At 35.3% G+C, this 27,885-nt stretch overlaps 1 protein-coding gene across 7 annotated transcripts in view; it reads right to left on the bottom strand.

The window, feature by feature from the left end:
• Rttn (rotatin) overlaps positions 1–27,885 on the bottom strand; it is a 159,801-nt gene that overhangs the window by 74,573 nt on the left and 57,343 nt on the right. For 5 of the 7 annotated variants that reach the window (XM_074069655.1, XM_074069654.1, XM_074069656.1 and 2 more), the window contains 8 exons: positions 27,293–27,392; positions 25,114–25,202; positions 24,521–24,638; positions 13,829–13,925; positions 13,202–13,270; positions 7,677–7,865; positions 6,800–7,039; positions 1,452–1,596 (listed from right to left, as the gene is read on the bottom strand). In XM_074069655.1, the coding sequence (XP_073925756.1) occupies positions 1,452–1,596; positions 6,800–7,039; positions 7,677–7,865; positions 13,202–13,270; positions 13,829–13,925; positions 24,521–24,638; positions 25,114–25,202; positions 27,293–27,392 (1,047 nt within the window). Of the gene's footprint in view, positions 1–1,451; positions 1,597–6,799; positions 7,040–7,676; positions 7,866–13,201; positions 13,271–13,828; positions 13,926–24,520; positions 24,639–25,113; positions 25,203–26,682; positions 26,913–27,292; positions 27,393–27,885 lie in introns of those variants that run through there. The other 2 variants (XM_074069660.1, XM_074069659.1) reach the window with 2 other exon arrangements.

Raw genomic sequence — 27,885 nt, 5'->3', positions numbered from 1 at the left:
GTTGGGGACATAGTTCAATACTAAAGCACTTCCTTAGCATGCACAGGCCCTGAGTTCAACTCCTAACAATACCAAAATATACAAAATAAGAAACTGAAGGTTTCATAGAGATCCCTTTAACATTATTTTAATACTCAATATCAAATATATTGAAGCACGCTTAAATTCTCTAAAAAGAACTATAATGACATTAGGTTTTACTATTTTGCTTTATTATACAATGTTCATTCAGAAAATAATTATCTACAAATGCCTCTGTAAGTTTTTTTAATAATTAGGAGATTTGGTAAAATCAAAGTAAATATATAGTACTTGACACAACTATTGAGAAAGTAACAGAAAAGCAAACTTTATTAAACAAGAGTCTAGGTAATCTGAAAGTTCAATCACCTTAAATTAAGGATCAATAAATGAATTTTAAAGAAATTAGCTTTTTGTTTCCTGTTTGTTCTATAAATATTCTTCATGTGCAACATGTCTTTTCAACTTTGCTTAGAGCCTTTTTTTATAAACAAAAGCCAATAAAATGCAAAAATAAATGCCCTCTCATTGGACAGCCAATCTATAATTCATTTTACAAAATGAAAATAAGATATATCTATCTAAGGAGGTAAAAACAGTCAAAGAAAAATATAGAAAATAAATTTATCAAGGAGACATTTGGTAAGCCACTTTAGAAGTATTTTCTTCAGAAAACACAGACATATAAAAAAACATAATACAAAGTCCAATCAAAGATTTATGTACTATGATCCTCCTGATCTCTATTGCTTAAGATGCTGGGATGACAAGCATCAGCTACCAAGCCCAGCACAGTCTAATGTTTTCTATATCAGTGTAGGCCTTATTTCCTAATTATTTTGTTTTTTGCTTATTTGTCAAGGAAACTGATATAGCATTTGCAAATAAGCACACGGACAGGCAAATAAACAGACCAACAACAGATAGTGAACTAGCTTCCTGGGTTCTCAGCAAATTGCATAGAGCACAGTCAGCTAAAATCTGAGAACAGTCAGGGCTGGAGGGGTAAGACTCTAGCAACATTATGTTAAAACCTGAGCACTGTTTTACCCATTCTTTCCAACTTCACCATTGCTATATTCCTCCTGCTTCCTTCAGGCTTTGCTACCTACCTCTCCACAGTCCTAGCTCAGTCCCACTCCTATCCCAACTGAGTTCCCCACTTAAAAATTACAGTAGTAGCAGAAAGCTCACATATATAACAGGTTTTATTAAACACAGGTTTTGTACTCTATAGAGTTTCAATTTAATAAATATAGTCACAATTATATAAGGAAAGCCATGTTGCTATGAACCATTGCATTGGCTCATTACAAAATAAGAAGTACTTTACTAAGAACTAACAAATACCCTTTTTCCTTAATATAAATAATGCCTACAAATAAATTGCTTCTCAAATCAAAAATCAGAAACTCCGTAACAATACTTACATGTCTAAGAAGTAATTCTAGAATCCAATTTAGAAGTTCAACTGATGGATTTTTTCTTTGTCTCTTCATTAACTTATTTAAAAAATTTATGATATCTATTAATAATTTCTCATCTTCAGTGCAAGCAGGAAGTACTTGTAAAAATCTATAAAAAAAAGAAGATAGTAAGTATGGCTTCCAGCTCCTTAAAATCCACATTATTTAATCCTAGGTACTGAGAATCACAGTTGGAAGCCAATCCAATCAAATAGTTCTAGAGACCCTATCTGAAAAATATCCAACACAAAAAAGGGCTGGAGGAGTGACTCAAGTGATAGAACACCTAACTAGCAAGTGTAAGGCACTTAGTTCAAATCCTAACACTGTAAAAAAAATATATATATATATATATATACACATATATTTTACTTTTCATTATGGATATATGCACTTAACACATCTCTTGAGCACTCTATTTCACAAGAAAATATTCTAGATGCTATGAAAATGCATAGACGAAAGAAACACGGCTTCAATCACCTAAGCTTGCAGTGGAGAGAACACATGACCAAGTAACTAAAAAAAAAGAAAATGAAAGTGGGGCTGGAGGAGTGATTCAGGTGGTAGAACACATGCCTAGTAAAGCATGAGGCCCTGAGTTCAAACCCCAGTATCACAAAAAAAAAAAAAAAAAAAAAAAAAAACTGGAAGTAACAACATAAAAGAGATCAAATTCAGAAAACGTGTCAAAGGAATGCCAAGAAGAAAAACAGCACCTTTAGCAGTCCAGGTAAAGCTGATTTTCATGCTGAAAGGATATTTTATTGATAAGAATTAGGGTTTCAAACCCAATTCTAACCAATTTGGAAGAACAGAGTAATAAAGGAAAAATCTTGCAAAGATGCTATCAGTGCTTATAACAAGAACACTGAAGGTAGACTTAAGAGGGAATATCTTTGTATGTTCAGAGTAAAAAGATACAAACTAGATTTCTGAATTTCTTAAAAGAAAAACTGGTGTAAGAGAGCTAGAGGATTAATAAACATGAAAACTTTTATGAAAAATGAAGCAGTTTGGAAAATTACTTTTTAAAAAAGCAATCAGAAGGGAGGTATACAGAGATTCAATTTTATCTGCAATGTTTTTTATTTTTTAAAAATCCAAAGTAACTATGTCAAAATGCTAATGAGCTAGCAATAACACTGATAATATCAGCAGTTACTGATCACTGACTTTGTGCCAAACTCTGCTCTAAAACCTTAAAAGTATTTTTTTAATCTTCTCAAAGACTGAAAATGGCTCCATTTTAAAAATGAGAAAATTCAGGCAAAGATATGGTATGTAGATTTTTTTCAGGGTTATATGGCCACTAAGTGTTAGAATGTAAATGCTAATCTAAGCAGTCCAACACCAGGGCTGTATTATATTTGTTGGTAATATGATATTTGCTACATTCTTTATTTTTCTTTATTTAAAATCCCCACCTCCCTAAAATGACATTTAGCTGAGAAGACAGCAAGCGTCAGATTATAATTGAAATTAGAAAAATATTTCAAGGGGATGGAATGAAAGAACAATTCTAACAAGATGATTTAACAATAATAAAATTTTAAGAAGTCTTCCATGATATCCAGTGCAATCCTAAAATATCACCTATGAAGCCTCCTTTTATAACAGCTACCATATCCTTTAATTCTGATGTCATTATCTTTTGGTTCCTAACTAGAGGGCTTATCCCTTTGCCTGGTATGTTTTCTGTTTCCATCCTATTTACATTTTTTTATGCTTTGACTTAAACTTCATCCTCTACACTACCTTCCCCCTCCCTCACAACTACCACCACTACTGAGGTAAGATTAGGGAACCCTCTAGAACAGTTTTATAAGTCTTCTTGGAAGCATTTGTACTTTTGATTACACTATTAGCTGCCTTCACTACAAGTTCCCTAACAGCAGGGACCCCATCAATTTTGTTCACCATTAAATTTTCTACAAAGGCCTGACATCGAGTAAGTGATGAAGAAATTGTATGCTGAATGACAGAAAAGCACTGAGGAAAACGGAGCAATGGCCCCTTTTCTTCCCACCCACTCTATCCCACACCACTGTTCCCCACACAAGATATCATATGTGGATCACAGAGGAAGTTCTAAAATAGTATGAATAAGTTAGAAGAACCAAAAGCACTTACATCCTGAGGGGAGAAAAGGTACAGAAGAAATTAGTTATGTTTAAATAATTAAAGAGATATTACATGCAAGTATGGTTAGGATTTATTCCACATGAGTTTAAATGGCAGAATAATAGGTAGAAATTACAAGATAGCAGTTCCAAGAAAGTAAGAACTTACATATAATCACAGTTCAAAAACAGAATGATATTCTTCAAAGGAGGTACTCATGCTGAAGTTGCATCGCAACTTAACGGGATATACAAAAGTGAACTTATCAAGTACATGCCTGGACAAAGTGAGTTCTACAATCTCTCAAACTCACTAATTTATGTTTATTGTAAGCCATTTGTATATACTGTGCCTTATGCCATATTCAGTGAGACTAAGAAGTAATATAATACACGGTCACACAGGAAAAGAAGACAGGTATTGAAATAATTATAGAGGTTATACAGGATAGCTATGTGACAATTACTATGGTAATTACAATTCCACTTGGAGTACAGAGGAAAGAGACCTTGACCTAAAGCTCAAAGAAGAAAAGACATTCACAAAACAGAAAGGGAGTTAAAGCACAGTTAAAAAACAAAGTACAGCCCCTAGAACATCATGTAGTTTTGTAAAACTACAATACATGTTACTTTATAAATCACAGTGTATGTTAGAGCAGGAAAATGCAGCTGAAAAAGTAGGCAAATGCCAGATCAAAAAGGACCTTCTACATCATGCTAGGGGTTTGAACTCTACCTAGCAAACAACAGAGGAGACTCCACAGGTCACATGAACTTATTCAGGAAGCAATATAATGAGTAGCATAAGGTAGAATCAGGAAAAAACAATTAATCATTTCTTCTATAATTCAGATGAAACATGATAAAAGCTTCAGTTAAGACAGCAGCAACAAGACTTAATAGGAAAGGGGTAGAGAGATACCAAATATATAAAATCATATGGTTAAAGGAAGACTCTAAATACCTCTAACAGGTTGTAATTTTACTAAATCATAATAACCATCAGCTATTTTCCTTAAATATGATTTCAAAAATGTAAGTCTTCTTTACATCTGTGAAGACAATTTCAAAAATATCTGGGCAAAGTAAGAATTACTCTAATATACAAATTTTCTCTTACAAGGACTCCTTTTGGGGGACATTCATTTGGATATGTCATACATTTTTCAAGTTTGCCTCAAATATATTTGATATGGGAAGAATCTAAAACATGCTACTCTAAATATATAATAAAAATCATGTAAGTATGATCATGCTTCTCTGTATTGTTTTGTCTAGAATTATAAGGTCTGAAATACTTGCAGTAATATAAAAAATTTTAAACTAAACTACAAAAAATGATTGCAGGAATTTTCTCTCCAAACGCTTTTTCTCCTGTAGACTGTTGATTCATCTTAGATAACTGGCCAAAGTTCATTCAATTGAGTAAAAGCAAAACTAAACATTAGTTTACCAAAGTCCCATCTACACATGCATTTCTGGAAGTAGAAATTTTTTTTAATTTTTCATGGAAAAAGTGGATTCTTTGATATATTTTACATATTCCTTAGTAAAACATACTGCAGCAGAAATAAATGAGTTTGTTTTATAAATTAGGCATTGGTTCCTGTGCTGAAGTGATTAAACTTGAGTCCATAAGCCAAATAAAAAAGAACAATCAGCTATCTCTCAGTACCCATGGACATGTGTTCCAAAATGCCTCACAGACAGCAAAAGCTTTCTGTTTAACCTTTCTTTTGGTTCCAGTCCTTCTTCTTTCTATTGGTATTTGCATATAACCTATACAATTCCTTCTACATGCTCCTGTATATATTAAATTATCTCTACGTTTCTTACCTAATACCTAATTACCTCTACATATATGATACTAATCCGCTCAAATACTAAGTATACAGTTGTTATACTGTATCGTTCAGAGAATATTAACAAGAAAAAAGTGGGTGCCTGTTCAGTGGAGAGGCTCTTTCCTTAGTATTTTCAATCCACAGTCGGTTGAATCTGTGCAGAGATGCACAGTAGCACAGAGATATGTAATATTTCCATAAACAATATTGCAGAACACAGATAATCATAAAATGTTGTGAACCAACTAGAAAGTGATTACTATTTTCATATTTCTTACCTTTATTTTTCATAAAATTTAATTGTACATTTATAAAATTTTTAAAATAAATGTGTTTACTTTGTCTTCCTTATTAGGTTTGTCTCTTTTCTTCAACAAAACCAGTGATAAAGGCAGAATACGACCTGCCTCGAACTGAGGGGGGAAAGGTGAGAGAGAGTGGAGGAAGGGAGCAGGCGGGGAGAAATGACCCAAATAATGTATGCACATGTGAATATAAAAATAAATAAATGAATAAATAAATAAATAAATGTGTTTAAGGTTAATTTTCAAAAATCTTGAAAACTTAGCCATCAGTCCTCTCAAAAGGCAGTACAAGTGGCTCCAGCACAACATTGGAAAGACCTAATTACATATCCCAACTTGGAAATTCATGTAACCTAGCACTTTGAAAATTGCATAGTCTATGTTTGATAAGAAAGTTTTATGTTTTACACTAGTCACATGCAGACTGAAATGAAAAACTGCTTTTAGTGGTTGCTTATCAGTCTTGTTTCAAATGCAGCCATCTGCTACCAGTTTAACATGCTAAATTTACGAGCTAGAGTCTTTCCAATAACTATTAAAGGACCTCCATGTAGCAATCAACTTCATAAAATTCAGTCCAAAAAGAAAAATGAGATAATTTACTTGAGAACAAAGCAAAGCAAAACAAAATAGCCTGGGGCAGGTATACCAAACCTATTTATCAATCCACTGATGTCTCAACTCATTTATAATATGGACAGGAATAAACATTCAGTATGCTTCAGCCATGTCCTATCCTAATCATTTATTTTTTGGGAGATAAAATTTTCTAAGGTAGGATAATAAAATTGTTACAAGCTTATAATAGTAATTCCTTCAAAAATGCAGTAACCAAATTAAAATTTTTCTCTTTTGCTATTATTACTTACTACAGATAATAAATAAAAAATCCTGGAGTTCTTCTAGCTATAAAAAGTATTTCTTTCATGATAGCAACCTTAAGAGAAAACACACTTTTATCTTCAAAAGACTGGCAATGAACCTAAATCCAATTCAATCCAGGTCTTTGAAACTGGCAGCTTTAAGCTTACACTGACCTGTTTAGTGCAGGGTGCCAAGCCAAGGACTTCAAGGTAACCCCACATGGGCCAGTACCACTCTTTAAAGACAGTTTGTCATTCAGAAGATAAAAACTCATCCTGGTGACAGCAGCCCTTACATTTCTGTGGGCTGCAGCCTGAACAATGGAGTGAAGACAGTCCTGCAGCCCACTGGCCGTGTGTGTGATCTTCAGAATGAGGATGTCCTCTGTGGACAGCTTCAGTGCATCTAAAAATCTAGACAAAAGGAAAAAGAAAGAGCATTTCAAGCTATTTAAAGTAAAAGCTCACATGTATTTCTACTATAAACTCTCCCAAAAAATCTGTTTTATGTTTATTTTATTTTAATTAGAGGTTGAATTAGGATAAAAAGAAAAACCTGGTAGATGATGAGAGAGAAAGAGGCAGAGAGAGAGCTCCACGCATCTGTGTCAAAATTATACTTTAACATTAGCATTCCAGGTGTTTATACTGACTTTTCCCCCTTACAGAAATATAAACTAATTTTATTCATATAAGAATGACTGACAGGTTAGAATATGAAGAATACTCAAAAATGAAAACATTCACATATACACTTATTGAGGTTTATTGTATTCGAAAGCACTTTTCAAAATAATTTATATCACCTAAACCAACTTTATGTAATCTCTAAAACAGCTTAGCATACAATCCTTTTTTAATTTAAGTGTCCTTGCATGTGGTATTTTAATAAACACATGTAATCTTCAAAACAAAGTAAGAATTATAATCTCCAGTTAAAACTGATATGACAGTATCAAATGCCAAAGCTACTGGACCTAAAGAAAAAGCAAAATCTAACTCATTAATCACAGTTAATTGTCAATGCATTTTTCTAAATATAACAGCTTACTCTTGGATTTTAGTTTCCGAGTTCATTTGTTTCAACAGGTTATCACTCCCATGGTACCATGACAGGTTCCAAGCTATTCTCAGCATATCTGACACAGGTTTCAATGCCAAACAATCAGCAGATAATGGCAAAACTATTGAGTAAGGACTCACAGCATGATGGCCGATTACAGATACTGGTAAATGATACCTGAAGAAAATGTATATAAATTATTATAAATTCTTAAGTACTACTCAAAAAGATGAATTACCAATGAGAGCTTGTTCTATGCCTCCCATTCCAAAATAATGCAAAGTTCTCTCTCATTGCTGTTTTAAAGTTACCACAATGTATACAATATTTCAATTATTCTTCCACCCTCCTCTAAACTCCTCAGAACACTCATTAAACTCTTTCCTGGGGCTTACCATAGTCTATGCTGCATTAGAGTCATTGCAGAGATAACTAGTGCTCCTTGAAATCAGGTCCCATGATTATAGTGAATTAAACATGAAAGGTGTTCAGCTAAACCATGATTGTTTACTTTCTGTCAAATGCTGTTTGAATTATCATTCATTCAGTTACACGGCATTCACTATGACACCGTTTTATAGATGAACATAAGGAGGCTTAAAGGAATTGCCCAAGATCAAGAGGTCATTAAGAGAATGAATCCTAACTTATTATTTCCACTTGAGAACATAGCCACATTATCAACAAACTCAACAAGAAAACCCAGAAGTATTTTTAGATTTAAGAACAAATTCAATAGCAATCTCTCAAAGCAAAGATAATTTAACAGTGTTTATATGACAGCAAGGTCTAGCATATGCAAATGTTAACGAATAATTTTACTAATAAAACATATCCCAAATTTCTAGTTCACATATTTATTTTTAGATGAACAATTGGGTAATATATAGATATATTTAGATGACAATTGAGCAAAATTTCTGAGATCCTTAAATCTGTTTTCTTACTTTGTGTACCCCAATAAAAGAAGCTAAGGCATGATTCCAAGTGTAAATAGGCTCCACAATTTAATAAGTAAAGATATTATTAATCGGAATTTTTCACTGAATGCAACCAGGGTTCTTTGGAAAAACAGCTGATGCTGGTCTGGAACAAGGAAATCAAAGGTGTCCTTGGGTATCTCTTGGTGCCGAAAAAGCAAGGAAGTACTGAAAGATTCATAGGGCCATGTCAAAAAGACACAGGGGCCTACTGAAAAGGACTTGCACAGCACACACAAGAAATAATTTGAGCACTAAAACAAGAATTAAGATGATGGATCTTTCTGTAAAAATTGAAAAGTCCAAAGCTGGACACGGTGGAACACGCCTGCAGTCCCAGCTCCTTGGAGACTAAGGCAAGAGGATGGTGGGTTTGAGGAAACCTGAACTACACAGCTTAGAAAGAAAAATTAATGGCCTATAGTGATATTCTAAAAAGGGACTGGAAAGGGAGACGAATGCAATTTAATGCATAAGAAAACAGGTTATCTCTCTTACACTGTTGGTGGGAATGTAGACTAGTACAACCACTCTGGAAAAAAATCTGGAGGCTACTTAAAAGGCTGGACATCGATCTACCATTTGATCCAGCAATACCACTCTTGGGGATATACCCAAAAGACTGTTACTCCAGAGGCACCTGCACATCCATGTTTATTGCGGCACTATTCACAATAGCCAAGTTATGGAAACAGCCAAGATGTCCCACCACTGACGAATGGATTAAGAAAATGTGGTATCTATACACAATGGAATTTTATGCAGCCATGAAGAAGAACGAAATGTTATCATTCGCTGGTAAATGGATGGAATTGGAGAACATCATTCTGAGTAAGGTTAGCCTGGCTCAAAAGACCAAAAATCGTATGTTCTCCCTCATATGTGGACATTAGATCAAGGGCAAACACAACAAGGGGATTGGACTATAAGCACATGATAAACGTGAGAGCACACAAGGGAGGGATGAGGATAGGTAAGACACCTAAAAAATTAGCTAGCATTTGTTGCCCTTAATGCAGAGAAACTAAAGCAGATACCTTAAAGCAACTGAGGCCAATAGGAAAAGGGGAACAGGAACTAGAGAAAAGGTTAGATCAAAAAGAATTAACCTAGAAGGTAACACCCACGCACAGGAAATCAATGTGAGTCAATGCCCTGTATAGCTATCCTCATCTCAACCAGCAAAAACCCTTGTTCCTTCCTATTATTGCTTATACTCTCTCTACAACAAAATTAGAAATAAGGGCAAAATAGTTTCTGCTGGGTATTGAGGTGGGGGGAGAGGAAGGGGGTGGAGTGGGTGGTAAGGGAGGGGGTGGGGGCAGTGGGGAGAAATGAACCAATCCTTGTATGCACATATGAATAATAAAAGAAAAATGAAAAAAAAAAAAAGAAAAGAAAACAGGCCATCTTCTACAACCGCTAAAGAAATAATTGATGAAGTAAGGATTATCAATAGGTTCAAAACTGATGGTGAAACAATAGACGAGAAGGTAGTCACAGGTCTGATGGCACTGTTTTTGTAGAAAACAATACACCTTTACACTGAGAACTGGCATCAACACCTGATGTAAGTGATCAACCTTAGCACTATAATAATAAGGAACTAGTCATCCAAGTTTACTTGTGGAATAATCGGTATAAAATAAAGCTGTCCTACACACTTCAAAAGAGTCTACCTAATTTAAAAAAAAAAAGTCAACAGGGAGGAGGCATGGACTCTTCCAGAAAAAGTCAGTCAAGAAACTTCCACTTCTAGCCATGAATGTAAAACCTGTATCAAACAGAGTAACTTCTCATGAGAACAGTCAGAAAAGCCAAGCCCCACATTCTCCAAAGCTTTCTCCCATACAGTATTTTAAGATTCCAAAGAAAGTTAAGGCTAAAGTTAGGACAAGCAGCAGCAATCCAGAACTTCTAGTAGCCCAATGGGCTAGAGGTACAAAATGAATGTTCAGGACTGTCCAAAAGTGGGGGCTGGTAAACATCCCAGTTTACAAATTTAAATTTTGGAAGGATTATGCTCTAGAGGAAAGAGCAAACCACAAACAGACCAGATTTTACAACTGAAATCCTACCCTGAATCAGTTCCCTTCAATCCCTAATTAAATTAAATTAAGTTCATGTGCCCATAATCTAACTGCTGCCAGGAGAAAATTAAATCATCTACAAAGGGAGAGTATACCATCCACAGTCTTACAATTTTTCATTTCCTGTGTGCAGTACTTATCAGAAATTACTAGGCTTGGCAGGCATGGTGGCTCAAACCTGTAATTCTGGCTTCTTGGAAAGCAGAGACCAGGTGGCTCACAGTTCAAAGTCAGCCCAAGAAGAAAGTCCACAAAACTCCATGTCAACCAATGACTGGGCATGGTGGTGCATGCCCGTCATCCCAGCTGCACGGGAAAGCACAAACAGGGGCACAGTGGTCCACACTGCCTGAACATAAAATAACCAGCACAAAAATGTCTATGGGTGTGGCTCAAGTAGTACAGTGCCTGCCTAGCCCTGGGTTCAACCACAAGTACTGCCAAAGCAACAACAAAAAAAAAATTACTAGGCTTGCCAGGGACAGAACAAAATGTGCAACAGTTTGAATGCTGAATGTGTGCAAAGGTTCATATGTTAAAAACTTGGTCCCCGGGGTGGTGCTACTGGAAGGAGGTAGAACTTTTAGGAAATAGGGCCTAGTGGAACCTAGCTCGTTAGGTCACTGAGGGTGTTCTCTTGGAGGTTGTGGGATCCCAGTCTCTTCCACTTCCTCATTGTTCTTTGACTCATGATAAAAGGTTTTTACTCTGCCACAGACCCCTTCTGTGACATGATACCCTCACCAAAGGCTCAAAGTAAATGGGGCCCATCAATCTTGTGATGGAATCCCCAAAACCATGAATTAAAATAAACCATTCTCTCTAGTGAGGTAATTATCCCAGGTATTTCATTATGGTAATACAAAGCTGACTAATACACAAGGACTTAAAAAAAAGTAACTGGAAACAAACCAGCAGACCAGAGATGACCCAGACTATAAGGGTGATCAGACAAAAACTTTAAAAGTGATTATGATTAATGTACTCAATCATGGCATGATGGGGAATTTCACCAAAGAACAGAATCCATAAAAAATAATCTAATGGAAATTCTAGAAATTAAATATATAACTGAAATTAAAAATTCAATAGATGAACTTAGTGTTATATTGGTCATAGCAGAAAAGTAGTGGGAGGCAGGTAATCAGAAACTAATCACACTGGAGCAAAGGGAGGCTAAAAAAAGAAAATACAGAAAAGGTCTCACATATGGGACACAGTTGCTAAAAAGTTTTTCACTGGAGGTCACTAGGCTAGCATGGCTCTAGCTCTTTATGTACCTACATAAGCAAACCAAAGCTAAGCATAAACGATGGAAACAGAGACTTTACCATCAGAAACTGTTTGCTAACCTTTTGCTAAGGACTTTCCATGTTAACCAATCAAATGTGTTTTCTTTGTCCTAATTCTGTGCCGGATGATAAAGCTCACCACCCATACTTATTTGGTTCAAAGAAGAGACTTATAACTCATAGTCTATATAGTATACATAATAATAATCATCTATATAAAAGAATATATAAAACATATATTAAAGAATAATGCATAACTGTAAGCTAACAGCTAAAAAAAATGAAACAACTTAAAATTAATCCAAAAAAGCAAGAAGAAAAAGAAAACACAGGAACAGAAAATAACAAAATGATTTCTATCCAAAATTATTAATAATTACAGTAAATGTAAAATGCATTAAAATACTCCATGTAAATTCATGTATGTTGTCAGGCTGAAGCAAAAATGCAACTATATATGTCTTTTTAATAAACAACTTAAGGACACAGATCATCTAAAACTACAAGGATGGAAAAGTATGTCACACAAGTCACTTCCTAAATAAAGGTGGAAGCTACACTTCACTGGAAGCATAACAGGTATTTCTAACCTAGAAATAATAGGTCTGTTATCTTATCTAGAAGTAAGTTCCCTGGGTGTGTTTATTTGGGAAAAATATATGGACTGTATCTTTATGCTTTGTGTACTTCATATATATTGTGCATAAAGAAAAATAATTTACTTTTTCTAAAAGTCTAAATAGACATGAAACCAAATGCAATATATGATCTTTATTGGACCCTGCATTTTTAAAAAGTAAAATTATGTGTGAAACTTATCTTCAAATGGTTGAGGAAGGAGATGAAATATAAATAAAAAATATATTGGTAGAGAAAACAATTTGATTACATGTTAAGAATTGATGACCTGAGGCTGTTTGCTAGTATGCACTCTACAGTTTTTTCAATTTTTCTACAAATTTGAACAATTTCAAAATCAAATCAGTGGTGGGAAATTAAACCTACTGGTATCTCCAAAGTACCACTGTAAAGCAAACACAAGTTACATAATTTAAATGCTAAATGAAAACCATGACAAATTACAAACTGCAAGTTCCCTTTATGCAACAATATTTTACCCTTTAAGAAAATCAGAGAAATAAGTCCTTTACCTTCTACAAACTGAAACAGGCAAACTGAAGACTGATGGCAATGAAGGTTTATTGGAAGGATTAATGGACCTATTTCATAAGAGAAAAACAAGAAGAAACAACTGAGTTAAATCAAAGTTTTGTCTAAAACAACCTGTTCCATTACTTTGAAAATAAATTCAAGACTACAATTGAGTCTACCACTTAGTACAGTTACATGTTATTGCATGTAGTAAGTGATTCACATGATAAGAGTGTTTATACCAGCAGGTTAACTGTGTGTCCTCTCCCACCAATGTTTCTCAAGATCAGTGTTAATCAGGTATTACCATCCTAAACATCTCATTGTTTTACACAATGAATTGCTAAAGAAAAAGCACATGAAGTTGAAGGTATATACTAAAAATATATTAAAGACAAAAATCATTATATTAATTTTTAAGTTTTATGCTTAATAATGCTCAAAAATAAAATTTCAGGGTAACTTTATTAAATTAATGAGCTTTTTAATATTGCTTACTTAAACCAAAATCATGGTGTTCATGCTTAACATGGAAAGCTTTACATATCTCCCATGCACTACTCTAAGACTGCATCAGAAATCTTAAATATTTAAGCATAAAAAGCTTATAAATTCTTGTATCTCACCACATATCCATTCTTGACACTTCATCAAATAACAGAAGACAAAACAATGCTCCAACTTCAGTCACTATAGTACAATCTTCATGAAATATTAAGGAAACTGAAGAATAACAACACAATTTTGTGAAATAGTTTTACTTGTGGAAACAACGAACTTCAAATTTAACATAACTTAACTTAAAAGAAAGAGAAATAGTTAACCCAGAAAAACTGCATCACTACAATATTGTCTTGCAAACTCTGGAGAGCTTATAAACAGCTTTTCATTCAGAAGGTACAGGGTAGAGCCTGCAAACATGCATTTCTAGTAAGTTCCCAGAGAACTCAGGCCCTAGTGCAAGAGCCACCACTGCAGACCCACTCGTTAAGCACTGTATGAAGCAAGAACATACAGCTTCCAGGAAGGATTTGGCAAGTCACTCAGTTCTAGCTAGTTTCCTCACTAAAAGGTCCGTCATTTTACAACCTTTTGTCCTTTACTCCAAACGTGTGATCCTAGAACATGGATTTGACTTTAACTCATTGTATTTACGTTGTTTTGTTGTTTAGATTTTCATTTCCTGTTTATTATGACAAGATAATGAAAAGAACATCCTCTGAACTAATAAGCATAATACTGGCTTCTCACTTACTATTCAGTTAAATGGCCTGGCCAAACCCAGTTTCTACTTTTGTAGTACTCCCAAGCCCAATGCTACAATTTCTCAGTGCCTGTTTATTTGGTATTTTTGGTGGTGTTGTGTGTGTGTGTTGTTACTGAGAGAGGGTCTAGCTCACTTTGTCAGAGCTAACCTCATACTCAAGTTCCTCCTGTCTCTGCCACCCAAGTACTTAGAACGCATACACTTCTAAACCAACAAGAACAGTGCTTGTAACTTTATTCAGAGTTTGCAAATTTAGGAAAGCCCAAATAAGAAATCAGTTTTTTAAAAAGATATTTTTCCTAACTGCAAGAAAAGAAAAACATGTAATTGTCATGATCGAAAATAGCATTAACCTAAAACTTAAACAGAATCACGCTAAGAATTCAATTTACAATGCATTAAATTAGATATTTCATATCAGTAAGACAGAATGGTTCATAATTTCAAACAACATAAGAAATTGCTGGAATACAAGTGCCTATGGTGTGACCAAAAAGCACATTTAGATCACTACATTATACTATATACCAAGAACAATTCTACATCTACATAAAAACCTACTTCTTAAAAATATAAACACATAGGAAAACTATAGGAAAATGTTTCAAATCAGGATTAGAGAAGGCCCTATTTTTAGAGCATGGTAAAAAAAAAAATTCCAGCTGCCATAACAGAAAAATTGCATTTATCTTCATAAAACATTAAAGCTTATTTCAGATAAAAAATAGAATACAATGAAAGGGACAGAAAGATTAGAAGAAAATATCAAAAAAAAAGCATAAGAATTATATCTATGTTACAAAAACGAGCTCCACAGGTCACTGAAGAAACTAAATACAACAGAAAAATAGACAATGCACAGAATAAGAAATTTGAGCATATAGCAAACCTATGACAAGATAACGGCCTACTCTAAAAAGAAAACAGAAAAACAGAGCAAAAGTGAGATTATGTTCTACAAGGAAATTTTAAAATGAAACATACTCAATGGTGGCCAAGTTGTGAGGAGGTAAGCCTTCTCTATCATTGGTCATAAGCGTCTGTCGACCTTGACTTGCTCACTCTGAGATGGAGTGATAAGTGATAAACTACAGTACAGAACTCTGTCATGGCACAAAGTTTATCATTCAGAGCACTGTGTCTGAGAAGTTACTCAATTATTAAAACCCTTCAGTCCACTCTCCACGTGCTGGACACCCTACTTCCCTCCAATGGCTCCTCATTGCTCTTTAATAAAATGTACCAAGCCCTGAATGAAATACTCTCCTGTGTTATGCCACTATTTCCCCTTCAACCCACCCCACCCTCCCCCAAATCCAGCCATCCCTGATCAGCACCATGTCAAGCACACCATTCTCACACAACCATGGCTCCCTGCATTAGGAAGTCGACCCTCTGAGTCGATGTGAACTGTGGCTTAGATGCCACAGGTCCCAGAAGCATTACCGAATGCTTTCCCACCCCTAACCTACTCAGCATGTCCTCTGAAGCCACGAATTCCTGACAGAGCAGCTGGCTAAAAACTAAATACATGAAGTGCATTAGAATTCAGGCTCATTGGAGCAACTTTTGCAGACAGCAATGAGATAAAAAATAGTTAAATACCAAAAAGATAGAGATTTTATTACCATAGAAAGTGCTTTTGACCAAAAATCGTATGTTCTCCCTCACATGCGGACATTAGATCAAGGGCAAACATAACAAGGGGATTGGACTTTGATCACAAGATAAAAGCGAGAGCACAGAAGGGAGATATGAGGATAGGTAAGACACCTAAAAAACTAGATAGCATTTGTTGCCCTCAACGCAGAGAAACTAAAGCAGATACTTTAAAGCAACTGAGGCCAATAGGAGAAGGGGATGAGGAACTAGAGAAAAGGTTAGATCAAAAAGAATTAACCTAGAAGGTAACACACATGCACAGGAAATTAATGTGAGTCAACTCCCTGTATAGCTATCCTTATCTCAACCAGCAAAAACCCTTGTTCCTTCCTATTATTGCGTATACTCTCCCTTCAACAAAATTAGAGCTAAGGGCAAAATAGTTTCTGCCAGGTATCAAGGGGGTGGGAGGGAGAGGGAGGGGTTGGGGGGGTAAGAGGGGGGTAAGGGAGGGGGTGGTGGGGTAAGGGGGGGTAAGGGAGGGGGTGGGGGGAGAAATGATCCAAACATTATATGCACATATGAATAAAAAAATTTTAAAAATTTAAAAAAAGAAAGTGCTTTTGGATCCTGTAAGTGCTTATAAGTTTAATACTTAAATAAATTAAATGAAAATTATGAATAAAAAGGTAAACTAGGGACTAAATTCCATTAGAGGTTAATATGAAAATAATTATTAAAATAATTAAAGAAAACTAGAAATCTATAAATTGTTGCTCTGATTATCAGTCTATTAGAACTTACAAAAATCTTATACTCCACCTAAATTTTTGTGATCCTAAACTCAATGAGTCTGTTTACCAATGTTACTGAAAAAGACTTTTACCAATGCTACTTAAACTGGGTCCTATTCACTTGGTAAGGAGAAATCATCAGGAAAAAAAAATGCTACAACAAATGAATATATTCTGAATGTAAATCTTATTTATCTCCCATATGCCTGACAAGAGATAAGATTAAACTTACAAAAGTACTTGATCAAGATGCCTCCTACAATACTAAGGCAGTGACCTACACCACTAGGAACAAAACAATACAGAACATTGTCACAGTCTCTATTGAGAATAGTCAGAAGAGCAAACAAAGAAAAAACTACATGAGATTTTTCTATCCAAAAACATTACCATGTTAGAATCAAACTAAAATGAATTTTTATTTAACAAACACACTTTTAAAAATTAATTTAGAGTCACTCAGGATGGTCTAGTTTCCATCTCTCACACATTGCCAGTCCAATGACATGGTAAGATACCACAGAAAAGGTCCAAGGATCTGATAGCACAAACAAAACAAGAAAAAGAAGACAGAGGCCTGAAGCTGCTGCAAAGTCCAGTGGCTCCCAAACATGGCTAGTCCTAGAAACATCTGAGGAAATTCTGTTTTAAAAAAAACTGAGATAAAAATTCATCTACTGTAAAAGTCACCATTTTAAAATACAATAGACACCTTGCAGGCAAGGCCACTGAGAAGAGGCAAAACTTTGACCACTCCACATCTCCAGCCTGCACATAGCATCCCCACTTCACGTTAAACGGAGAAACCAGGAGGGTCCCTGGGCTGCAAGTCGCCCACGCCCAGATGGCTTGGGAAGATGCGGACAAGGTGAGCTAAGTGGTACACAATACTTCCACAGACAACTCTGGGCCAGATCAGCATAGACCCCTGGACAGACTGACCTCCACCCGGGAAAAAAAGAGAAACTGAGTAATAAGCAATAAGAACAATAAAGACACACAGGAAAGAGGGTGGGGCGACCTGAGCTCTGAAGAGGGAGGGAGGGGAATCCTTCCCAGAAATGTAAATAAATAAGCCGGGCCTGGCTGGAGAAGGCAGGAACAGGGGCGCACTCAGCAACCAGAAGTGGAAAAGCTTGTGACAGTGGCGAAGGTAGGAAAACTCCACAGGAGGGGGGGAAGACCCACCTACCACGTGAGCTATAAACAAACATGCTGGCCATCAGGAGCAGCAGCACACGCCCAGAAATCAGGAGCAGGAAGACTTGTAAAAGTGGTGGTGGGAAGAAAACTCCACAGGAGATGGAGGAAGACCCACCTCCCACGTGAACTGTAAACACAGGCCTGAGAAAGAGGGTGGAGAGTCATCCCGCCCCAAGTGCTTGGAAAGGGGAAAGCTTGTAGCAGAGGCTCGCACACAGGAGAACTCTGAGTAAACAAAGCCTAGGGGCCAGGTGAGTGCTAAGCTCACCCTTGAGATCTGCATAAATAACGCCTCCAAAAACAGCAGGCTGACAGCAGCGGGCAGGCAAGCCACAGCCCTAGACAGCCATTCATAGACCTGTCTCCAGACTCTTGTTTTTTTTTCTCTCCCTACCTTTGATGAGAAAACAACCAAACTACACCTGAATGCTGAAAAACTTACTGAAACTGTATTGCAATTGAACTTGGGACACTTTGTGGGTTTTTTTTTTTTTCTTATATTACCCCTTTGATGAGACAACTACAGAACAATATCTGAGGCACCATCTCCAGGATTGGAGGCTGAGGGACGAACCCAAATTTATTAAGACTGAAACTTCATTACATTTGAACTTGGAGGCTTTTTTTTTCAATTTTACTTATTTTTTATTTTTTTGCTTTTTATGTTATATTTTATTTTACTTAAATATACATATACATTTTTTCTTTCATTTACTTATTTTTTATTTTTACTCTTATCTTTGTTCTTTTTATTTTTTATTTTCAATCCTCTGTCTCTCTAATGGCTTTTCAGCTTAATGTTAATTAGTACACTGTCTCTCCCTGTTTATATCTTTGAAATTTTTTTGTTTCTTTGTTTTGCTTTTCCTTATTTTTTCTACTTGATTATTTGTTTTTCCCTTTTCCTTTAACTTTTTTGCTTTCCATCCACTCTCACCCTTCCATTCTAAATATCACTAGTGCTATTATTACAGCCAGCAAATACTTAATTGCACGCAGTACAGGGACAATAACAACACCAAGGGCAATGACGGGAAGACAGAAAAAACAGGGAAACCAGTTTCCCCACAGCAAAAAATTAGTACAGGAACCAGAGGGAAATGAAGAAAACAGATACTCAGATCCAGACTCCAACAAAATGAAGATAAGATAAACTATGCCAAAGAACCCAATGAGGCCCACAAGAATAATTTAAAAGAAGACATACTACAGGTACTCAATGAGAATTTTATAGAGACAATACTGGATATGGTCAACCAAAATGTACAGGAAACACTCAAGAAATTCCAAGACAACAAAAATAGAGAATTTGAAAAAGCAAAAGAAGAAATAAAGAAAACCATAGAAGCACTGTATAAACACCAAAGTGAACAGAGAACACAATTAATAAAGAGATAAATGAACTCAGGACAAAAATAGAAAACATTAAAGAGGAAACGACACAGGATATGGAAAACCACAGAAAAAAGAACAAAACAGAATTGCAAAACAAAACCACAGAAAAAAGAACAAAACAGAATTGCAAAACAAAACAATGAAGCAGAATAGAACAAACAGAAGACAGAATCTCAGAACTTGAAGATGAAATGGTAATTAAAGGAAAAACTGAAGAACTATTAATTAAACAACTCAAGACCTGTGAAAAGAAAATGCAAGAACTCACTGACTCCGTCAAAAGACCAAACTTGAGAATCATGGGCATCGAAGAAGGAGAAGAGGAGCAAGCGAAAGGAATGCGTAATATATTCAACAAAATAATAATGGAAAATTTCCAAAATCTAGAGAAAGATATTCCCATACAGATGCAAGAGGCCTCCAGGACACCAAACAGACCAGATCAAAATAGAACTACTCCACGACATATCATCATTAAAACAACAAGTTCAGAAACTAAGGAAAGAATATTGAAGGCTGTAAGAGAGAAAAAACAAGTAACATACAAAGGTAAACCCATCAAAATCGCAGCAGACTTCTCAACAGAAACATTAAAAGCAAGAAGAGCGTGGAGTGAGATCTTCCGGGCACTGAATGAAAATAACTTCAACCCCAGGATACTCTACCCAGCAAAGCTATCATTCAAAATAGATGGAGCAATAAAAGTTTTCCATGATAAGCAGAAACTAAAACAATATGTGACCACAAAGCCACCATTACAAAAGATTCTGCAAGGGATCCTGCACACAGAAAGTGACACCCAACTTAACCATGAAAAGGCAGGCAGCACCAAACCACAGGATAAGAAAAAGCAAGACAGTAGAGAGTAACATCAAGTTAGGTACACACAATCAAACCTTCAAACAACTAAGACAACTAAATGGCAGGAATCACCACATACCTATCAGTACTAACGCTGAATGTTAATGGACTTAATTCACCCATCAAAAGGCACCGTTTGACAAAATGGATTAAAAAGGAAGATCGAATAATTTGTTGCTTACAGGAGACCAATCTCACAACAGAAATAAACACAGGCTTAGGATGAAAGGATGGAAGAAGATTTACCAAGCCAATGGCCCCCGAAAACAGGCAGGAGTAGCAATACCTATCTCTGACAAAGTAGACTTCAAACGAGATAAAGAAGGACATTCCATACTAATAAAAGGGGAAATAGACCAAAAGGAACTAACAATTATCAACCTATATGCACCCAATGTCAACACACCCAACTTCATCAAACATACCATGAATGACCTAAAAGCATATAGTAACTCCAACACAGTGGTTGTGGGAGACCTTAACACCCCATTATCATCAATAGATAGGTCATCCAAACAAAAAATCAATAAAGAAATCCAAGATCTAAAATATACCTTGGATCAAATGAACCTACTTGATGTCTACAGAACATTTCATTCAACTTCTACACAATATACATTCTTCTCAGCAGCCCATGGAACCTTCTCCAAAATAGATCATATCCTAGGGCATAAAGCAAACCTCAGCAAATATAAGAAAATAGAAATTATACCATGTATTCTATCTGATCACAATGCAATAAAACTACAACTCAACTACAAAACTAAAGACAAAAAACATGCAAACAGCTGGAAACTGAATAACTCATTACTTAATGTACAATGGGTCATTGATGAAATAAACAAGGAAATTAAAAAATTCCTGAAAGTCAATGAAAATGAAAACACAACCTGCCGGTACCTATGGGACACAGCTAAGGCAGTCCAGAGAGGAAAGTTTATAGCCATGAGTGCATATATTAAAAAGACTGAAAGATCCCAAATCAATGACCTAAAGATACATCTCAAACTCCTAGAAAATCAAGAACAAGCAAATCCCAAACAAATAGAAGGAGAGAAATAATAAAAATAAGAGCTGAAATCAACAAAACAGAAACCAAAAAAACCATACAAAGAATTAATGAAACAAAAAGATGGTTCTTTGAAAAAATAAACAAGATTGACAGACCCCTAGCAAACCTGACTAAAATGAGGAGAGAAAAACCCCAAATTAGTAGAATCAGGAGTGCAAAAGGGGAGATAAAAACAAACACCATGGAATTCCAGGAAATCATCAGAGACTACTTCGAGAACCTATATTCAAATAAATTTGAAAATCTTAAAGAAATGGACAGACTTCTAGATACATATGATCATCCAAAACTGAATCAAGAGGAAATTAATCACCTGAATGGATCTGTAACACAAAATGAAATTGAAGCAGCAATCAAGAGTCTCCCCAAAAAGAAAAGTCCAGGACCTGATGGATTCTCTGCTGAATTCTATCAGACCTTTAAAGAAGAACTGATACCAACCCTCCTTAAACTGTGCCACGAAATAGAAAGGGAAGGAAAACTGCCAAACATATTTTATGAAGCCAGTATTACACTTATCCCCAAAACAGGCAAAGACACCTCTAAAAAGGAGAACTATAGGCCAATCTCCTTAATGAACATTGATGCAAAAATCCTCAACAAAATAATGGCAAACCAAATTCAGCAACACATTCACCAAGACCAAGTAGGCTTCATCCCAGGAATGCAGGGGTGGTTCAACATATGAAAATCAATAAACGTAATAAACCACATTAACAGAAGCAAAGACAAAAACCACTTGATCACCTCAATAGATGCAGAAAAAGCCTTTGATAAGATCCAACACCATTTCATGATAAAAGCTCTAAGAAAACTAGGAATAGAAGGAAAGTACCTCAATATCATAAAAGCTATATATGACAAACCCACAGCCAGCATTAAATTTAATGGAGAAAAACTGAAACCATTCCCTCTAAAACCGAGAACTACACAAGGATGTCCACTATCTCCACTCCTATGCAACATAGTCCCGGAATTCCTAGCCAGAGCAATTAGGCAAGATGAAGAAATAAAAGGAATACAAATAGGTAAAGAAACTGTCAAAATTTCCCTATTTGCAGATGACATGATCCTATACTTTAAAGACCCAAAAAACTCTACTCAGAAGCTCCTAGACACCATCAATAGCTACAGCAAGGTAGCAGGATATAAAATCAACATAGAAAAATCATTAGCATTTCTATACACTAACAATGAGCAAACTGAAAAAGAATGTATGAAAACAATTCCATTTACAATAGCCTCAAAAAAAATCAAGTACCTAGGTGTAAACCTAACAAAAGATGTGAATGACCTCTACAAGGAAAACTATACACTTCTGAAGAAAGAGATTGAGGAAGACTATAGAAAGTGGGGAGATCTCCCATGCTCATGGATTGGTAGAATCAACATAGTAAAAATGTCAATACTCCCAAAAGTAATATACATGTTTAATGCAATTCCCATCAAAATTCCAATGACATTCATTAAAGAGATTGAAAAATCTACCGTTAAATTTATATGGAAACACAAGAGGCCACGAATAGCCAAGGCAATACTCAGTCAAAAGAACAATGCTGGAGGTATCACGATACCTGACTTCAAACTATATTACAAAGCAATAACATTAAAAACAGCATGGTACTGGCACAAAAAGACATGAAAACCAGTGGAACAGAATAGAGGACCAGGATATGAAGTCACACAACTGTAACCAACTTGTCTTTGACAAAGGTGCTAAAAATATACGATGGAGAAAAAGCAGCCTCTTTAACAAAAACTGCTGGGAAAACTGGTTAGCAGTCTGCAAAAAACTGAAACTAGATCCATGTATATCACCCTATACCAACATTAACTCAAAATGGATCAAGGATCTTAATATCAGACCCCAAACTCTAAAGTTTATACAGGAAAGAGTAGGAAATACTCTGGAGTTAGTAGGTATAGGTAAGAACTTTCTCAATGGAACCCCAGGAGCACAACAACTAAGAGATAGCATAGATAAATGGGACTTCATAAAACTAAAAAGCTTCTGTTCATCAAAAGAAATGGTGTCTACAGGTTACTCCAGAGGCACCTGCACACCCATGTTTATTGCAGCACTATTCACAATAGCCAAGTTATGGAAAGAGCCAAGATGCCCCACCACTGACGAATGGATTAAGAAAATGTGATATCTATACACAATGGAATTTTATGCAGCCATGAAGAAGAACGAAATGTTATCATTTGCTGGTAAATGGATGGAATTGGAGAACATCATTCTGAGTGAGGTTAGCCTGGCCCAAAAGACCAAAAATCGTATGTTCTCCCTCATATGTAGACATTAGATCAAGGGCAAACACAACAAGGGGATTGGACTTTGAGCACATGATAAAAGCGAGAGCACACAAGGAAGGGGTGAGGATAGATAAGACACCTAAAAAATGAGCTAGCATTTGTTGCCCTTAACACAGAGAAACTAAAGCAGATACCTTAAAAGCAACTGAGGCCAACAGGAAAAAGGAACCAGGAACTACAGAAAAGGTTAGATCAAAAAGAATTAACCTAGATGGTAACACCCATGCACAGGAAATTAATGTGAGTCAATGCCCTGTATAGCTATCCTTATCTCAACCAGCAAAAACCCTTGGTCCTTCCTATTATTGCTTATACTCTCTCTACAACAAAATTAGAAATAAGGGCAAAATAGTTTCTGCCGGGTATCGAGGAGGTTGGGGGAAAAGGATGGGGGTGGAGTGGTTGGTAAGGGAGGGGGTGGAGGCAGGGGGGAGAAGTGACCCAAGCATTATATGCACATATGAATAATAAAAATAAAAATTTAAAAAAAAAAGAAGACAGATACTGTCAAGAGGATGTCATCTCTTTAATAGTTTCTTAGCTGAGCACAACTGAGCCATCTACACATTTGCAATGAGCAACCAGAGGCTCAGGCTGTGCTCAGCTCTAAGATCCACTCAGCAACAGGGCTCTACGGAAAATTTCCACAAAAGCATATGTGCTTGCTATTAAATATTTTTGGCAGCATAGTCACTAAGAAACTTTGCTATTCCACTAGAAAAATGGAAAGTAAATTTCACCAACAGTTAAATAAAGACTTAAACCTTAAGACTGACGTCATTAACGTTTAATGTATTTTACTTACCTCTGAGTAACAGGGTCAAGAGAGAAGGTTGTTGTGACAGGGAAACACGCATGACTGAATCAGCACATAAAACCTTCCTCAGGAGCGTGAGACATGGCTGAACCAAGCACTCTATGACCTGGCCAGGAGGGAAAGCACACAGATGTTTTATTTTCACCAATCCTAGGAGACATAAAATATACCATAATACTACCTTTTTCTAAATTTTATGACTCTGTCATCAAAATTATGTAAAACTAAATTGCAAATAGATATTAGGAATTAAATTTTCACTGAAAATAGTTTTGTGTACACTTATACATCTTATGGAAAATTTAAAATTAGTTTCCCTTCACAGAAACCCCTTTTAGAATTTTTTTTAAATGAGATAGTGGGTATTATTTAGGATTTAAAATTTAAGTACTGGGGGGAGAAATGTCCCAAAGAATGTATGCACATGTGAATAAATGAATAATTAAAAATAAATAAATACAATAAAAATCACAAAATAAAATAAAAATAAAATTTAAGTACTCATCCAAATTTAAGTTACTTTAATTTCAGAACTAATCAATAACACCAACCTATTAAAAATGTGTAAGCATTAGACTTACCTCACCATCCTGACCCACACATTCATTTAAATACTCAATTATCTTGTCAATTAAACATAACTTCTTCACCACAGCATGCATTTTAATATCTATGGACAAAAAATTGTTACAAGTTAAAGAACATTTTTATAGTTTTAAACATATTTTGAAATACATAGAACAAGTACCCACATATCTTTCAAGCTGTTCAAAAGAGTTATACCCAACACTGAAATTATGAGGATAAAACACTTAACTTTTTACTTTATATAAATCTGCATTATGTTAAAATGTCAAGTAACAAGCACACATTCCTTTGATAGTAAAAAGCAACACTATAAAGAAGAATGATTATGTAAAATAGTTCAGGCTCTGAAAAGTTCTAGAATTTTAAGTGTACAAATGAATCCTTTTATTTGGGTATGGCAAACTATCTTCTTTATAACTGATATTTCTTCTCTTTTCCAAATTGATCACTTCAAAATACCTAGAATTCTCCACAAGCTAATGTATAAATATGATTTGCAACATCAACATTTCTTTTTCAATAAAATATATCTATACTCAAACTGTTAATAGCAAATAGAAAAGAGATTTTAATATTCTATAAATATTTCTGAATATGAATTCTTTTAATAAGTTTATATTCACATATTATAGTAATAAGAAAAAGTAGTAAGGATTTTATACACATATTACTAGAGCCAGAAACACAGGTTTATAGATTAGTTGCATTTAGCAAATTTAGGCAACAAATTTTCTCCTATACCTCACTGAAAAAAGCACAGACACATATTGATATTGAACTAAAAGCTTGCAATATACTACCTTTAACTGGTACTTTTAAAAGAATTCCATTACCCCATTGTAGAGCACACTAGAACTGTATTTTTGAAATGTTAACAATATTGAAGAAATGTTCTCTGAAAGAGTTTTCCTTGGTTTCTTTTTTTAACTGGGCTGTCTACTTTTTGTTTGTTTTTTGAGGAAGGTCTCACTCTATATCATAGGCCGACCTTCAACTTGAAATCCTGTGTCTGTGTCCCAAGGACTGGGATAACAGGTGTGCACTACCATGCGCAGTTTCCACATTGTTTAGAGCTTTATTTCCTGTAGCATGTACTGTTATTAAGACAGCAAATACATTATTGTGAATACTACTACAATAAACATGAGAAGTGTAAGTGTCTCTTCAATGTAGTAATTTCTTTTCCTTTGGATATATATACCGGGTAGTAGGATTGCCAGATCATATGGCAGTTTTCCCTTTAATATTTTGAGGAATTTCTGTACTGTTTTCCAAAATGGCTATACTAATTACATTCCCATCAATAGCATATAATGTATATTATACAACCTTGCCAGCACTTTTTTTATTTTTGATAACAGTCATTTTAACTAGAATGAATTGATACTCCACTGTAGTTTTGATTTGCCTTTCCATGTGGGTTAGTGCTATTGAGTATTTTTTCATATGTCTATGACCACCTATATTTCTTCCTTTGAAAAATTTCTACTGAGATCTTTAGTTAATTTTTTAATCTGTCAATCAAAAAATTAAATAAGGCCAGGTGCCAGTGGCTCACACACCTGTAATCCTCACCGCTTGGGAGGGTGAGATAAGGAGGATCACGGTTTGAAGCAAGTCTGAACACTACAAGCAAAGCAAACAGTATATTTTACAAGTTGTGTTTCTTAATGAAAAAAAAAAATTAAAGAAAATGCACAGCTACTGTGCATTATTTTATCATACCAACAAATATACTGCTTGATTAATTTCTGAGCAAGATACACAAATTGAAAATATCACATATTTGGTAAATTGAGAAAGGAACATAAACTTTACTGTCAGAATTCTATCAATATTTTAAACGAAAATAGTTCTATCAAATGACTTCCTTCTACAGGTCAAATAATGGTAACCTACTATACCAGCAAACTTTTCCTGTAAAGAACCAGGTAGTAAATATGTTAGGTTTTACTGGCCAAATATGGTCTCTCTCATCTGTTCTTCAGCTTGGTTTTGTTTAACAACTCTAAATATATAAAAACCATTTTTAACTTGAATGCTAAAAAAAGAACAGGCCACAGGCTGGATTTTGCCCATAAACTGTAGTCTGCCAATCCCTGACACTACTACCCACTGTGATCTCAAATCCTCTATCAACAGCACAACAATCACTCTCCTAAAAGACATTACCTTGCATGATCACAGCTAACTGTTCTGCAGCTGACTTTCTCAAAACAAGATCAATATCATCTGAGGTGAAGATTTCATATACCTTTTGAACAGTCTCCACCTACAAACCAGAAAAAGAAATTAATTTCTACCTGCTTCAAATTCTCCAATAAAATTTTATAGCTCATTTGGTTAAGTAACTATTATATTTACATATAAATTTGCAACAATGATGTAATAAGTCAGGAAAAAACTTAGGATCTAAAATAAAGAGACATACGGTCAAATAAGCCTCTCTTCTTAATGTACATTGTTTGCTGGGAAGCCATTCATGACCCAGTAATCCATTAGAACCTTAAGAACTCCACAGTAAACATGCAGGCTTCCTAACATTTCTACAAGTTATATACCAAGCCAACCTGAGAAGACTGACAGGCCTATGATTCAAGATTTCCCTATTGCTCAAGCCACCAGTTGGAAATGCTGTACTCCTCTTCCTTAAGAGACCCTGGAGCAGACAAATCAAATGAAGTGACAGTCAGGAACTGGTATGGCTCACTTCATGGCAGGACAGAGTATAAGACAGCAAAAGGAAAACAACAAAGCAATATTCC

Source organism: Castor canadensis, chromosome 4, assembly GCF_047511655.1.
Source record: "Castor canadensis chromosome 4, mCasCan1.hap1v2, whole genome shotgun sequence".
Taxonomy (NCBI): domain Eukaryota; kingdom Metazoa; phylum Chordata; class Mammalia; order Rodentia; family Castoridae; genus Castor; species Castor canadensis.
Note: the sequence above shows the minus strand (reverse complement) of the source record. Positions and strands in the feature narration are given on the sequence as shown.